Source organism: Sciurus vulgaris (assembly GCF_902686455.1).
Source record: "Sciurus vulgaris genome assembly, chromosome: 17".
NCBI classification, from domain to species: Eukaryota; Metazoa; Chordata; class Mammalia; order Rodentia; family Sciuridae; genus Sciurus; species Sciurus vulgaris.
Window position 1 is genome coordinate 68,907,119 of NC_136478.1, and position 14,694 is coordinate 68,921,812.

General features: G+C 47.3%; 1 protein-coding gene across 3 annotated transcripts in view; it reads left to right on the forward strand.

Annotated features, from left to right (window-relative positions):
* Positions 1-6,863: 6,863 nt before the first annotated feature.
* The window catches only part of LOC306648285 (zinc finger protein 320-like), a 182,013-nt gene continuing 174,182 nt past the window's right edge, over positions 6,864-14,694 (forward strand). The window contains exons 1-3 of one of the 3 annotated variants that reach the window (XM_079118274.1): positions 6,864-6,947; positions 9,860-9,986; positions 10,545-10,793. In XM_079118274.1, the coding sequence (XP_078974400.1) occupies positions 6,933-6,947; positions 9,860-9,986; positions 10,545-10,690 (288 nt within the window). In that variant the 5' untranslated portion in view covers positions 6,864-6,932 and the 3' untranslated portion in view covers positions 10,691-10,793. The other 2 variants (XM_079118273.1, XR_013760343.1) reach the window with 2 other exon arrangements.

Sequence of the window (14,694 nt, forward strand, 5' to 3'; positions counted from 1 at the left end):
AAGGTGAAGGAGGGCAGGACTGAGAACAGGGCCAGGTGGGAAAGACATCTGGGGCATGAGAAGCATGGAAGTCACCACACTTGCCTAGGTCGCCTCCTGCATAGCCCAGAATGACTGTGGAGAAAAGACCTGCAGGGTGGACACCAGGCCAAGGAGGGAAGGGTCAGGTAAGGGCAGGGCCAGGTAGCAGGCCAAGGCAGGGTAAGGACAGGGCAGGTAGAAGGGCATGGGTTGTTGAGGGCAGGGTCAGGTAGGGAGACAGGGCTGGGTGAGGACAGGGTCCTGTGAGGGCAGACAGGACTGAGGAGGACAAGGCCAGGTGGGGAGGACAGAACTGAGGAGGACAGGACCAGGTGAAGGCAGGGCTTGGCTGCAGAGCAGAGGACGGCGAGCTCCGGAACGCTGCCCAGGCCGGGGAGAGAGCGGCGCCGAGCGGAGCGTCCACGCGGCCGAGCCCCAAACCCGGCGGGTCCGTGCCGGGTGCCGGGGGCCGCAGGCCGACCCGGCTAAACCGAGGAGACGCGGCCACTGAACAGGGAACTCACGCGCCGCGCTGCCACCCGGGCTCCGTGATCCGCTCCGGGTCCAGAGAAGCAGAGCGTCCGCGAGATGCGGGGTAGGAGACCCCGAGGTGGGCGGGGCCGCGGGGCGGGGCCAGAGGACGCGAGGCGCGGGGACCGCCCCGCGGTGGGTGGGGCGCCACGCCCAGGGGCGGGGCCTGGGGAGATTCCACTCCTGGGACCTGGGAGCCCCTGCTTGTGAGGCCGCATGCCGGTGAAAGGGATGCAAAGTAGGAGCTGAAATGCGAAACTGTCTCCCGTGGATGCGCAGTTTTTGCCTGTTTCCCTAAAGCCAGCATAAATTTTCTTTCCATTCCCAGTGCACTGAAGGTGACCACTCACCTGTGCTCAGCTCCAGAGACCCTCCCAGGACCACATCTGGCTTGCGGGGCGAGCAGGGCTAAGGCCAGTGGTCACTCACATCACCATGAGCTGCTTAACCACATCATAAAAGGCTGTGCTTTAAAACAGTAGATGTTTTAAAAGCAAAATTACTGGAGATCATTCCTATAGACAAGGCACATGCAGGGGGCCCTAAAGTCAAGATGAAACATTAAAACGGAGTCTCAGGCTGGGGCTGATTGTTCTGCTTTTGCATTCCTCAAATCTCTTGGATGACCTCTGGAGCAGGTTGACTTCCCTAGGTTGGAACTTAATAGTTCAGCAAGTTCTGGTGAGGGATTAAAGGTGGCTGTGAAGGTCACTTGTGTTGGGAGCTGACACCATTTTTCTCCCAACTACTTGAAACTCATTGAGTGCACACTCTTTTGCCAATTGGTGGCATTGGAAAATACTATTAGAAACAATTTTGCCCCCTAACTCAAAAACCCGCCCCACCAAGGTAGGGGAGATAAAAGTTTGTAATTGAATAAAGTATTAAATTGGAATGTTGTGGGTAACACAGACAATCCACTAAGAGATTGCAAAGTCCAGCAAGATGCCTGAAGAGTCAGGTACCTACCCTGCCACAGTTACTGGAATGTTTCAAGAGATGGTTTTTAGGTCCTTCAAGGACATATCTAGGTCTTAAAGCAGACAACATTCCTATCAGTTTTCAAAAGAATTTATGTACATTTTAAACACAGGAGAAAACAGTTTAAATTTCAAGTTTTCTAAGGTGAAAGTCTATAAAGGACTGGCAGAGAATAACTTTCCTCATTTTTAATAGGAAATATTAATTTTTATTTATCTTGCTTTTGAAGTCCTAGGCCAGAGGCCTGACCCTGGGAATTCAATAAATCATGTCAAGTCCCTCACCAGTGCCCCCCCCCAAAAAAAAAATAAATAAATGATGAACAATGAAAGGAACTTTAATCACCAAAGCTACACTGGAAAGGAGAAGAGGACTCAGTCCCTTAGCCCTCTCTTCAAGGGACAACAATGGCTTTGGGATTTTGTAGAAAAGGGGAATAAAGGGATTGGAGTTATAACTCAGGTGGTGGAGCTATAATTCCACTAGCACATGTGCAAGGCCCTGAGCTCAATCCCCACTGGGCAAGCACGTGCCAACACACACACACACACACACACACACACACACACACACACACACACACGAATAAAAGGGTAATGAAGACAAGGGTTGGGGTTTGCACACTGGGTTTTCACTGCTGCCCTAACAGGTGGTTTTCTTTAGCTGTGGTCCATTCACATTGAAACAGATGTCCTCAAAGAAGGGTCTGAGGTGTTCCCAGAGAGAAGGAGAAACTTGAGTCAGGTGTGTTCTTGACATACATGACTGAAAAGAATTTCAGCACATGCCAAAGGCACACACAGAGGTTGAATTAGGAAGTAGATACATATTCAAGAAAGAATAACAGCCTTCTCCAGAGGAGCTTCCTCTGAGGTAGAGCAAGCCATATGCATACAAGGGAGAAGACTGGATATTTCTGGAGGAAGGGACTAACCCCTGGGTGGAGGTTCTAATATTTATAGAGAGACAGTTGCTAGCTGCTTTACTATAAGTGGAACCAGGTCCGAGCTACCCAATTCCACTGTTTTCCCTGAGCTTGAGTATTTCCCTCATGTTACAGGGTTAAGGGTATGGGCCAAGGGCATGTCGTTGGGGAATTGCAATTTGTTTCACAGGTGCTTTATGCATTTCAGGGGTTCTGAGGTTGCAAAGCCAGATCCAGTTGTAAAATGAAATTGAAAAAATGTTATCCTGATGAACCAATGCCTGGGGAAAGGGTCAGTGCCCCTCCCCTTCTGCATCCTTTCTTCAGGAAACCTAATTAACCATAGGTCCCTACCTTTTGGATGGTAAATAACTGTCTCTAGAAGCCTGACTTCTCCCTGTTGAAATGGCAACACACTTTGGGAGGCCACAGTCAAGGCTAGAGATTTATGGGAGGCCTGTGAAAAGTGAAATGAGCCAGTTTCTCTTATCACTTTTTGCTTCTGTAAACACACTTTCAGCTAGAAAACTCCATGCAAGTCCTTCTCTCATGTAGACCAGAAATTTTATGGTAAATGTGAAAAACTATGGATCAGTGCTCAGAATATGGAGTTTGTTCTCCTCTGGGCCTGCTGGTGCAAAATAAAGTTTTGGAGTTCTCCTCCTCTCTGAGTACTGCTTGCTGCTTTTCTACTGGTCTGTTCCACAACAGTTCATGGGCACTTCCTTTGAGACTCATTGTTTTTCTCTTTATTCCCAAATTCCCATCTCAATCTGGTCTATTATTGTCTCAAGATTAGCCTTGTCCTGAACAACAAAGCTGCTATTGCTGAAGGTAGTTTGTCAGACCTTGTTTGTGCAATCCACAAACAACATTTTACATTTACTTTGCTTTGTTGGAGCAAAGTAGATAGATGTAAAATGTAGGCAGAGATGCCAAGCCTTTACTCTTGCTTTTAGTCACACATTGGACATTTGCACACCAAAGTGAAGAGTCTAAATCCTTGTTCCAGTTTTACAGTGGACATGTATACACTGCAAGTGACTCCAGTAAAACTGAGATGTATGAACTGGGACTTATTGGTGTGAGGGGGGGTTAGTTGATGGCCAATGGTGTTTGAAGTCAGGAATTTCTGAGACTTAGAACATTAGAATTTTCTATGTAGCTGGGTATGGTGGTACACGCCTATAATCCCAGGGGCTCACGAGGCCCAGACAGGAGGATAGAAAATTCCAAGCCATCCTCAATAACTTAGCAAAGACCTAATCAATTTAGTGAGACAGTGTCTCAAAATAAAAAATAATAATAATAATAATAATAATAATAATAATAAAATAAAGAAAGGCTGGGGGTGTGGCTCAGTAGTTAAGTGTCCCTGGTTTCAATACCTCATAAAAAATTTTATATATAATTAAGGAGAGCTGAAATTTACCATGTTGCTATGTACATGCTCTATACATGAAATGCAAAACTTTGCTTGTGATTTAAAAACCTACACAAGCTTTGCTTTTGCAGTTTATCACGTCAACTTCCTTCAGAGCACCAAACCCTGGGCTTAGTTCCAGGAACCACATGATTAAGTCACAGGAGCGGGAGGGAGGGGGGATTTATATCCTGAAGGCCTCCAGGTGAAATCATGCATTCTGCACGGGCACATTTGCATTTCACATTATGATTCGCATCGTCTTCATAAATAATTTCAGGGTTTCAGAATTAAATTGCTAAAACTAACAGTAACAGCAAGAACTAAACTACATCCAGTCACCCAATGCCAATCCCTCCGCACCTCCTACATTCAGGATTTGACCCAGCTTCGCAGGAAGTCTCAACTCCTTCGGTCAAGAAAAGCAGGGCATTAGGATAATCGAACCACAGGCCTCGCCCAGACGCTTGCCCACTAGGACCCTGCGCCTTTAGGTCATGCCCAGGTCCTGGACCACCGCACTCCCATGCAGGACCGCCTCAACCCGATTCAGTTGCTAGCAAGTCTCTCCCCAGCACCGGCTCTCCATTCTCAACCAAAACTCCCGCCCACGCTCAACCCACCCGGATTCCCAGGTCCAAGAGGGTTTCCCCAGCGTCCCGCCCCTGCCCGTCAAGCCTCACCGCCCCGCCCACCGATTCAGATCTCCACGCGCAGGCCCTCCCTGTGCAACGCGCGGCACCTCGGCAAAACTCCCCGACTCCGCCCATAGGCTCTGGTTCCCACTCAGGCTGCCCCGCTCAACCCCGCCCCACCTGGCTGTCAATCTTGCCGACTCCGCCCACCACCTGGGGTTCCGGGTCAGGCCCGCCCTGCTCAATCCCTCTTGCTCAACGCCCCCTGCCCAACCCCCCGCCCCGTCCCTGGCTGTCAATCTTGCCGACTCCGCCCACCACCTGGGGCTCCCCGCTCAGGCCGCCAGGCTCAACCCTCCCGGCTGCCGGCCCTTGCAGCTTTCCGGGCCCAGCCCACCAGCTCCAGGTTCGCGGCTCCAGCCGGGCCTCTCAGTGCGCCAGGGGCCCTGGGGAAGACCCCGAAGTGGATCTCGGAGAGAGTCACGGCGCGGCACGGGAGTGCTCTCGCTCCGGTATATTTGTTTCACGGTCGCCAGAGTCCTTAGCAGAGACTCAGGCCCCAAAGGACCTCCGTGTCCCTGTATTGCGCTCTCCACCCCTGCTCAGCTCAATCGCTGCAAAGCGGGGTCGGCCTGGCGCGGATCCAGCCAGTGTCCGGCTCGGCCCCGGGACTCCCCGCTGGGCAACGCGCCCTCCCCGGCGACCCCCTCCTCCTAGAGTGCGCTGGGGGTCCTCCACAGTTTCCATCCTCCAGCCCATTGCAGGTGTGCACCACTGCCTACTTAAGTGCACTATTACATTTTCCCTTTGTATTTCTCTTTTCCTGTCAGTAGCACATTGTGCAGTTGATGACTCCCTCTTCTTTTTCTTAGCTTTGAGGACATCCTACCTATCTTAAAACTCTGCTTGTATTTGTTGTGTCTCCTTCCTGACCACATTGGCAATTCCTCTGCTGGCAGGCCCACACCCTAATCCTGGAGCTGCCCCTCACTTGACCCTTGCTCTCTGCTCAGCCTGTCTGTGACCACTCTCACCTCATCATTTCACTCACAGCTTTGACACCATTCATATCTCCAGTTCTTCTGGAAACCTCTCCCATGAACCCTAGAGTCCCACGGCCAGTGGTCTCAAGTCCATGCTGCGCTGTTTAGTGGATCTTTCCACCTTCATGCTCCACATGGGACCTCCTGAGCTCCCCAGATGCCTCTCCCCATAGTCATTAGCTTCTCAGGTAGAGTGATCCTGTATTTGAGGGGAGCAGGGGGCTTGGCTGGACACTTCCACATATATCAAAAGTGTACAATATATTATGATATTGGTAAGTTTTATGTTTTAGAGGGAAAGAAAAAAATCATAGTACATTTTCACACAGGCCAGGAAACTAGAGTCCACGCTGCTCTTGAGGCTTGTGAGAAAGACGTGGGAAGACCTGGGTCCTGGTTGCTCTGCTTCCCCAGGGCCTCTGCCCTTATTCCTGCTGTGTCCTCTGCTCACTTCTTTTCAGCCACACAGGCCTGTTTCCTTTTACTGGAATGAGGTATCTCTAGTCTCAGGGCCTTCATTAGATTCTGTGCCTCTACCTAGCTCTCTGTGGCCCCTGGGCTGCAGGTGGCCAACACCTTGGGTCTTTATTATGACATCACCTGTTCCATGGAGACTCCTGTGACCTCTCCAGCTCCTATGACACTCCAGCCTCACCCTGCCCCACCTCTGGTCCATGCAGCCTGCTCTGCCTGTTTCCTTCTGCTCCTTCACCATCACTGTCTGGATTCTGGTGTGAGAACAAGGCTCTGAGATGGACAGAGCCTTAAGGTGGGCTGGGCTGGGCTGGGCTTGCCGCTCTGGGAGGTGCCCAACCCTGGTTCCATGAGAGCGCTGAGACATCTTGCAATAAGTCTGTCCACTACTGGACACCCATTGATGGGGCGAGGCTGGTGCCTGACCTTAATGATACTTAATCCTGTGTGCAGCATTGAGTACTCGGCTCTGTGTCTTCTATCCTGAAGGCTGAGATTAGCCTGAGATCCGAGGAGGGGCGAGGGGGGGCCATGCTGTGGATCAGTTTGGACAGGACCAGGCTGTGCCCTGAAGGGGAACCCAGTGCTGCCCAGATCCCCACTGCTGCAGCCTGTGTGGGCTTCACCAGCAGGAAATGAGTCCCATAGAAAGGAGTCAGAGAAGTCTCTTGGCCTTCCTGCAGGAGTTGTCTATGCCTGGGTCTCGTGGTGCTGTGAGCATCCAGGGATGATCTTCACAGATTCTGAGGTACCCAGCATCCATGTGTGTGTGGTTGTGGCACAGAAAGGGGGTGTGTTGAATGTAAGCCATGGTATTTCTACCATCCTGCATTGACTTCTAAAGACTCACGTTACCTGAGGAAGCAGCCCTGAAGAGGAGGAAAGAAAAGGAGTCAGGAATGGCTGTCACTGAGGTAAAGTGATGTTCTCAGGTGGTCCTGAGTCCCTTCTGCAGTGCTGGGTGTGGGAGCTGCTGGCCACATGTGACTGCAGCCTCCCACCTGACAGGTGTGTCTGCACCCTCAAGGCCTCTTAAGCTGCCCTCCTGTGCACTTAGATTCCATCCCACTGTGACCCAGTGTCAGGGAACTCATGAAGAGGTGCCACTGGGCATGGTCCTGGGAATCCTCTGTCAGGTGAGCATGCTGTGTGGTGGCTGTTTCCGTCCTCTACACCACGTCTCTCTGCTCTAGAGCTCTTGCCTTCCTTTTCCTTCTGTTGCCTTTAGTTGACTCTTTCCCCCTTGAGGTGCACAGCTAGTTGACCTGGGTTTTTTTGTCCTTGTAAAGTTTCACTACCCAAACGTCCTCCTTTTGATTTTTCTTCACTGCATTGCATGAGCTTTGGTGTATTGTTTTCATTTTACTTTTGTTTCAGATATTTTCTGAGTTGTTTTCTTGTTGTTACCATGGTTTGGTTAAGAATGAGGTGTTTCATTCCCCAATATTTGGGGGTGTTAATTTTGCTTCTGGGGTTGATTTCAGTGTTTAGTCCATTGTGCAGAGGAAGAAAATTCCGGTGCTTTCAAACTTCTGAAACTGAATTTTAAGATTTGTGTCCTTATCTGTCTCAAAAGAAAAAATAAATGTGGGTTGTGGCTTAGTGGTCAAGCATTCTGGTATCAATCCTGGTACCAAAAAAGAAAAAAAAAAAAAAAAAGCCTGGTAGTGTCACTCAGTGGTGAAGCACTGACTTCAGTCCCCATTGCTATAATGTTCTATGCTTTTTAAGGTGAGGTGTGTACCTTTCGCCTTGCCCCAGGCTTCTGGTTGGTTCTGTGCTAGGCTGGGAATGTGCTGGCAGTAATGGGGGTGCCTTCCTGTGCCTGCCCCTGCCTGTGCACCTGCAGATCATGATGGAGCCCAGAACTTGTTCCGCTTCTCTCACTTAGGAAACCTGCTGTCAGTTTTCACTGCACAGTCTCTGTCCCTAAGTCTCTGAATGCTCAGGTTCAGCTCTGATTCCAGGACACCTGGGTTGGGTTTTGCTCTGTCATCTTACACTGGCTGACCCAAGGAAAGTTTCCTGGAACATCTATGACACAGTTTTGTGTGCACAATGATGGAACTGTTCTTCCTGTCCTGGACTGTGTTTCATCTGATCAGGTTGTGTTGTTTAAAGCATTTAGAAAAATGTGTGCCCACAGGAGTGTCACTACTCTAGTCACTGGACCTGTGGCCCCGAGTTGAGATTCTGCTATTGTCCAGCCAGTGTGGACCTGTCTCCTCAGGACAAAGGTCATACTGCTTACTTGGACCCTGGTGTATGAACATGGGGTTTCCACTCAGACACAGCCTGTGTTGTTCTTCCACTTGCATGTTTTCTTCTTTTCTTCATTCTCCCCTATAAGTATTAGTTTATTTGAGTGTCTATTAACATTTTGTTTCTAAACAAAAAACATAACTTTTTAAAATTTGTTCTAATTTGTTGTCCATCACAGTAGAATGCATTTATACACTTTGATTGATCATACAGAAAGACGCCTCCACCATTGAGTTACATCCCAATCCCTGTTTTAGCCTCTCACATCTGGGATTACAGGTGTTCACCATTGTGTCAAGTAACTATGTTTCTTGTGTGGTCCACAAGGGAGAAATCTGTACAGATTTATGGAGAACCATGTCTAAAGGAACAGTGTAATAAAACACAACAAGGGAGCTATAACATGCAAAAGTTATAGAAAAAGTGAGCTCAGTTTCTCCTTGTTTACACACTGGACACAAAGATTCTGTGATCCCAGATGAGTGAGGGGTTTTCCTATACACCAGGCAAGCAGCTCTTCAGAGGGCACCTTGTCATTTCACATCCTGACACTGTCAGTGAAGCTATGTGGTGGATCCCACCAGCTGAGGTCCCACAACAGTGCTACCTTTTCAGTATTTGCCAGTATTAGGCAAAAGCATGGCCTGTGATTCTGAATGACCTGCTATAAATCTGGGTGAGCTTTATCCCGTCCTCATATTCAAAAAGTGGTTAGAGAGCTCTGTAAAACTATAAAGCACTTTAACTGCATTTGCATTTGTTGTAAAGCATATTCAGAAGCTGCAGGTGAGCCAAGGAAGGAAGAGATGCGAAGGTTGCAGTGTGGGGCAAAGGACCTGGAGCTCACATGACTTTTCTGGGTGGGTCTCCCTCCACAAACCCAAACCCATGGGTTGCCTGAACATCCCTTCAACCCCACACTGTTGATTTGGGTTTGTTTGTTTGTTTGTTTGTTTGTTTGTTTGTTTTTGAGGCTTTATTATGAAGGCAGGATTGATTACATCAAGGCTGTGGGTGATCATGTGGGACTTGAGTCTTTCTCCCTTCCCTGGAGGTTAGGTGGCAGGACTGTGTACTGCCTCTACTGCCTGAGGCTTTCTGGGGAGCAGCCCCTTCCTCAAGCTCTCTAGGGGCCTCCAGTCACCCGTCTTCCCACTAGCATAAAAATCTTTCTTAGCACTTCAGGGATTCCACGTGAGCTACATATCAGCAAGCAAATACCAAATGTGTGTTCTGTAACCTCACAGTGCAGATCTCGCTCACTTCAATCAGTTGGATGCTTAGGGTTCACCGTACTTCTCATTTGTTCTTAATTTACTTATTCACAGTGATGGGATTGAACCTAGGGCCCCTCCACCATTACATCCCTCCTCCTTAAGTTCTTCATTCTCAGGATCTTGCTGTGTGTCCCAATCTGGCCTGCAACTTACAATGTTCCCACCTCAGCCTGGGTTCCAGCTGGGTTCCAAGCAGGTGCCACCATGCCTGGCTGCTCTGGTTCACATTTCACACGAAGACTACAGCTGTCCCCACTGCCCCATTGTGAAGCCTGTTTTCATTTCAGGGTCTGCTGACATTCAGGGATGTGGCCATTGAATTCTCCCAGGAGGAGTGGAAGTGCCTGGTTCCTGCCCAGAGGACGCTGTACAGGGAGGTGATGCTGGAGACCCACAGGAACCTGGTCTCCCTGGGTGAGCTGGACTTTCCCCTGAGGCCAGGTCTGCCCTGTCGCCCTTTGTCTTTGGGATGCTCTGCGTTGGTGACTGAAGCCCTGCTGCCTGTGAAATGAGCGCTCCACAGTGTGGCCTCTGTACCTGGTCTGTCCCCTTTCTCCAGAGGTCCTGCCCCCTTCGTGTCCTGCAGTGGTGGTTTCAGGGCTGAAGGACAGCCTAAAGCCCATAATGGTTTGTATGTATGACAACCATTTTACCCTTAATTTTTGAATCTGACTTCTTTCACTTACTCATTTTATTTATTTTTTTGCTTTTAGCCCAACAAAGAATTCCTTCTAGTGTGAAACCAAACATTTCTTATGAATATAAACATGTTTTTATAGATTCTTTATTATTTGAACATAACCAGAAACAGACATTCCTCCAGCAGCTTACGAACGTAATGAGTCTGAACAATCCTTTAATCAAGGTTCACCCTCTACTCAACATCAGTTAATTTGTGCTGGAGAGACAATTTTTGTGTGATATATGTGACATGGTTTTCAATCAAAAATTGAAACTTGCATGTCATTGTAGAATTTGTACTGGAGAGAAACCTGACAAGTGTAATGAGTGTGGGAAGGTGTTCAATAGAAGTTCACACCCTGCACAACTGCCAGGGTCCAGCCCTAGCAGGGGTCATAGTGGTCACAGGTGATGGAGGAGGCGTCGGCGAGGTGTAGAACAAAGCAACACAAACTCAAGAAATGGATGCTATGTTCTAAATTTTATTTTTCCCAGCCAGCTTTTTATACATTAAAAGGTAGGTAGTTACACATGTTTTTTTCAGAACAGGAAAAGGTCACAAAGAGAAAAACAAAAATATTTTATGTTGGGGTCTTAAGCCTCCCTGCTCTTCTTGACCAGTGACAAGGGAAGGGGACACTCCTCAACAAGGTCAGACTGGGATAGGTAGGGCCGACTGACTGCCCGCTCCCAGCCCTCTGGGCGGAGGACAATCAGACTCGTCAGGGAGACCCGTCTTACTGAGGAAATCACACAGCTTTTATGTAGGGTGGGGGCTAGGCAGGAACCAATCAGCTTAAAGGTCAGCAAGGCATGGGGGTTTCACGCAGGCAAGAGTCCCATAGGACTATATGGCAAGCACGAGCTGATGACGTTCGCGGAACTGTTGTTAACCAATCCCTGACGGTGGTCCGATTCATCGTCATTAACTATTGAAACCACCTTTGAGGACTTGATCTTGCTCACTCACCAGGGAGTAAGGAGTCAGCCTGAGTTAGTTAATGTGTCATTAGCCCTAACAATTTTGTATGATCATTACGAGACTAGACAATGAAATATTTTAATCATTTTAGTAATTGTTTACTTGTGATAACCTATAACTAAACAATAAGACATATTAATATTTAACTAATCGTAAAGGGTAAAGCAAGTTTAGTAGGGTTGAATAAACGTCAGTCGTGTGACTACTGCTGTAGTTAATAAATACTAGACATTTTAAGCTAATAAACATATGATATCATCTTACACTGTGTGAACTTAACATTGAGGAACCCTTTATTTCTTCTGTTCCTGTTAATCCTTCCTGATGGGGTTGGAATTATTTGCCTACATGTTTCAGGTCATCTGAGAGTTGTCAACAGGGGATCGGCAGCTAGAATCTGTTTTTGTATTTTCTCATAGTAATCTTGGTTACTCAGAGTTTCATAGCAAATGACTAAATCTGAAATGACTGCTCCAGAAGAAGTCTGGTTTTTTATGTTCTAACCCTGGTTCTGTTAAGACCCCTATTTTCAGGGAAAACACATAAAATAATATTAAATCTACACATATTAAGCAAGCAAGGAAGGAAAGCCCTCAACCCAAATTCCCAACGAGATGAGACTTTACAAACATCTTCATTACTCAGCGGAATCCTTGTCAAGCACTGAGGGAAACTGCAGGTGGCGTAACACACAACATTGCAGAGTCCACACTGGAGAGAAACCCTTCAGACGTGATGAGTGTGGCAAGGTCTTCAGTCCCAAGTCCTGCCTAGCAAACCACCGGAGAATTCACACTGGGGAGAAACCTTACAAGTGTGATGTGGCAAGGTCTGCAATCAGATTTCACACCTGGCAAGTCACTGTAGAATCCATACTTGAGAGAAACCTTTCAAATGTAACGAGTGTGGCAAGGTCTTTCATCACAACTCATACCTCATTCAACATGTGGTAGTCCACACTGGAGAAAAACTGTACAAATTCAGTGATTGCAGCAAGGTCTTTAATACAAACTCTATCCTTACAAGTCATCATACAATTCATACTGGAGAGGAACTTTACATGTGCAATGAACATGGAAAGGTTTTCAATCATATTGCACATGTTGCTCAACATTGGAGTATCCACACTGGAGAGAAACCTTTCAAATGCAATGACTATACCAAGGTCTTCAGTCAAAAGTCAAACCTTACAAGTCAGCATAGAATTTATACTGGAGAAAAACCTTAGAAATGTCACAAGTGTGGGAAGGTCTTCAATCACATTTTGCACCTTGCACCAAGGAGAATTCACACTGGGGAGAAACCTTACAGATGCAGTGAGTGTGACAAGGTTTTCAGTTTGACTTCATGCCTAGTACGTCACTGGAGTATCCACAATGGAGAGAAGACATACGAATTCCTTCTGAATTTATACCTAGCATGTCACAATCCATACTGGAAAGAAGCCTGAGACATGTAATCACTGTGCACATGGGTGGTGGGGCCCACTGTTAATCCCAGCTACTTCAGAAAGAGGCAGGAGAATGACAAGTACAAATCCTGCCTGGACAACATGGAAAGACTGCCTCAAAATAAAGAACTGGGGATGTAGATCGTGGTAGAATGATCACCTAGCATGTTTGAGTCCCGGGCTCAATCCCCAGACCCTAAACCAAGAAAAAAACAAAAACAATCCAGTGAATGCATTGAGATCTTCAGTAAGATTGGCATCCTCTATGCCAAGCATTTATGTTAGAGAGAAACCCTACAAATGTGATGAGTGTGAGAAAGTCTTTAAGGTTCATCTGATCTGGACAATCTTGTGATCCACATCAACAGGGTGTGGGAAGGTGTTCACTGACATTGCCTACCCTGTGCATTGTCAACATTTCATTTTAGAGGAGCAGCAGCCACAAATGAGTTAGGCAAAGTCTCTGTCAGCATTCAAGCCCTGCAAGACCCCTGAGAGTTCCGAGCTGACAAATTATCATCCATGTGCAATGAATATGCAGAGCCTTTAGTTTTCATTTAAGGCTTAGTAACCTTCAGTGAGTCTGTGATAGAGAGGAACCTTACCCATGCATTGGACACTCACAGGACTTAAGGTAGGAGTCTGTCATCAGGATTCCTGCTAGAGATAAACTCACAAATGTACCAAGGGTGGCATATCTTTAGTGTGCACTCAGCCCTCTGTACACATCAGGTAAGACACAAAAGTACAATGACTTTGGCCAAGCCTGCCTTCAGTGCTCACATCTCAATGGACATCAGTTGATCCTTGCTGGAGAGAAACCATTGCTATGTCTGCACGTTCCAGGGTCTTCTGGCACAGTTAAGAACTTGCACAACATTGGAGAATACATCCTGGGGTCAGAGCTTGAATGCAGGGAGGGCAGAACCCCCACATTATGAGTGCAAGCAGTAGTCAGAGTCCATGCTAAAGAGAAACATCGGTAAAATTCACAGCACATAGGACAGAGACTTCCAGGCCTCAGAATCCAGTGAGAGCATCAAAGGGAAATCTTTGAAAAAATCATGTGCATGATGGGGCTTAAATCCAAGCTTCACAACCTAGGAATATAGTGACTGACCCAGAGAGCAACCATCCAAGTGTAAGGAATGTGCAGAATTTTTTGTGAAACATCTGTGACTTTGTTGTCCTGAGAAGATTAATTCTGACAAGAAATCAAACAGACATTGTGACCCTAGATAGTTTATTCATCAAGGGAGTGTCCTCAAGATTCACCAGTGAATTCATCCTAAAAAGGACTCTCACAAATGTACTGGTGTGGTACATAATTACACCCATTTTCACATAGTACTCCATGTCAGAGAACTTATAGGAAGAATAAATAAGTCTCTGATTCTCCAAGATTAGCTTCTGGTCTTGCATACCATGGAAGAATTACAAGTCAGAACATGATAAAACTCATGACCTGTCAAAGGTACAGGGATGTTTGAAAAGCACCAGTTACCTTCAGGTGGTAAAGCATCTCATTCATGGAGGCTTCTTGGAAAGCTACCTTGCTCATCTTGGGTTCTATGCTGTTCTCACAGGTCTTTCATGGCTGTGTTCAGAAAGGAACTCATTGGAATGAGGATCACTGCTGCCCTAGCACTGGAGGAGGAGGACACTGCCTATTAACTTTCAATATTTATCAGCACCAAGGAGCATTTGGAAGGGCTGAGCAGGATATGGAATAAGGACATCAGTTGTCCTGCTTACTGTGGTCTGTCCACCCTTGTCCATATTGTCCAGTATGGTGTGTTTAGGAAAAGAGTGTTCTAAAAGCTTCCTGAAGAAAGGCTGCCGAGACCGTAGGGACTGGGCTTTGTATTGTTCTTTGGGACTGATTATGTCCAGGAAGAATGCAGGGAAAGGGTGGCCACCTGCTGCATGTAACGGCCACAGCTGTTGTTTTAGAATGACTGATGAGTAATTGGTCTTATTCTTGGAAATTGAACTTATCAGTGAGGAGA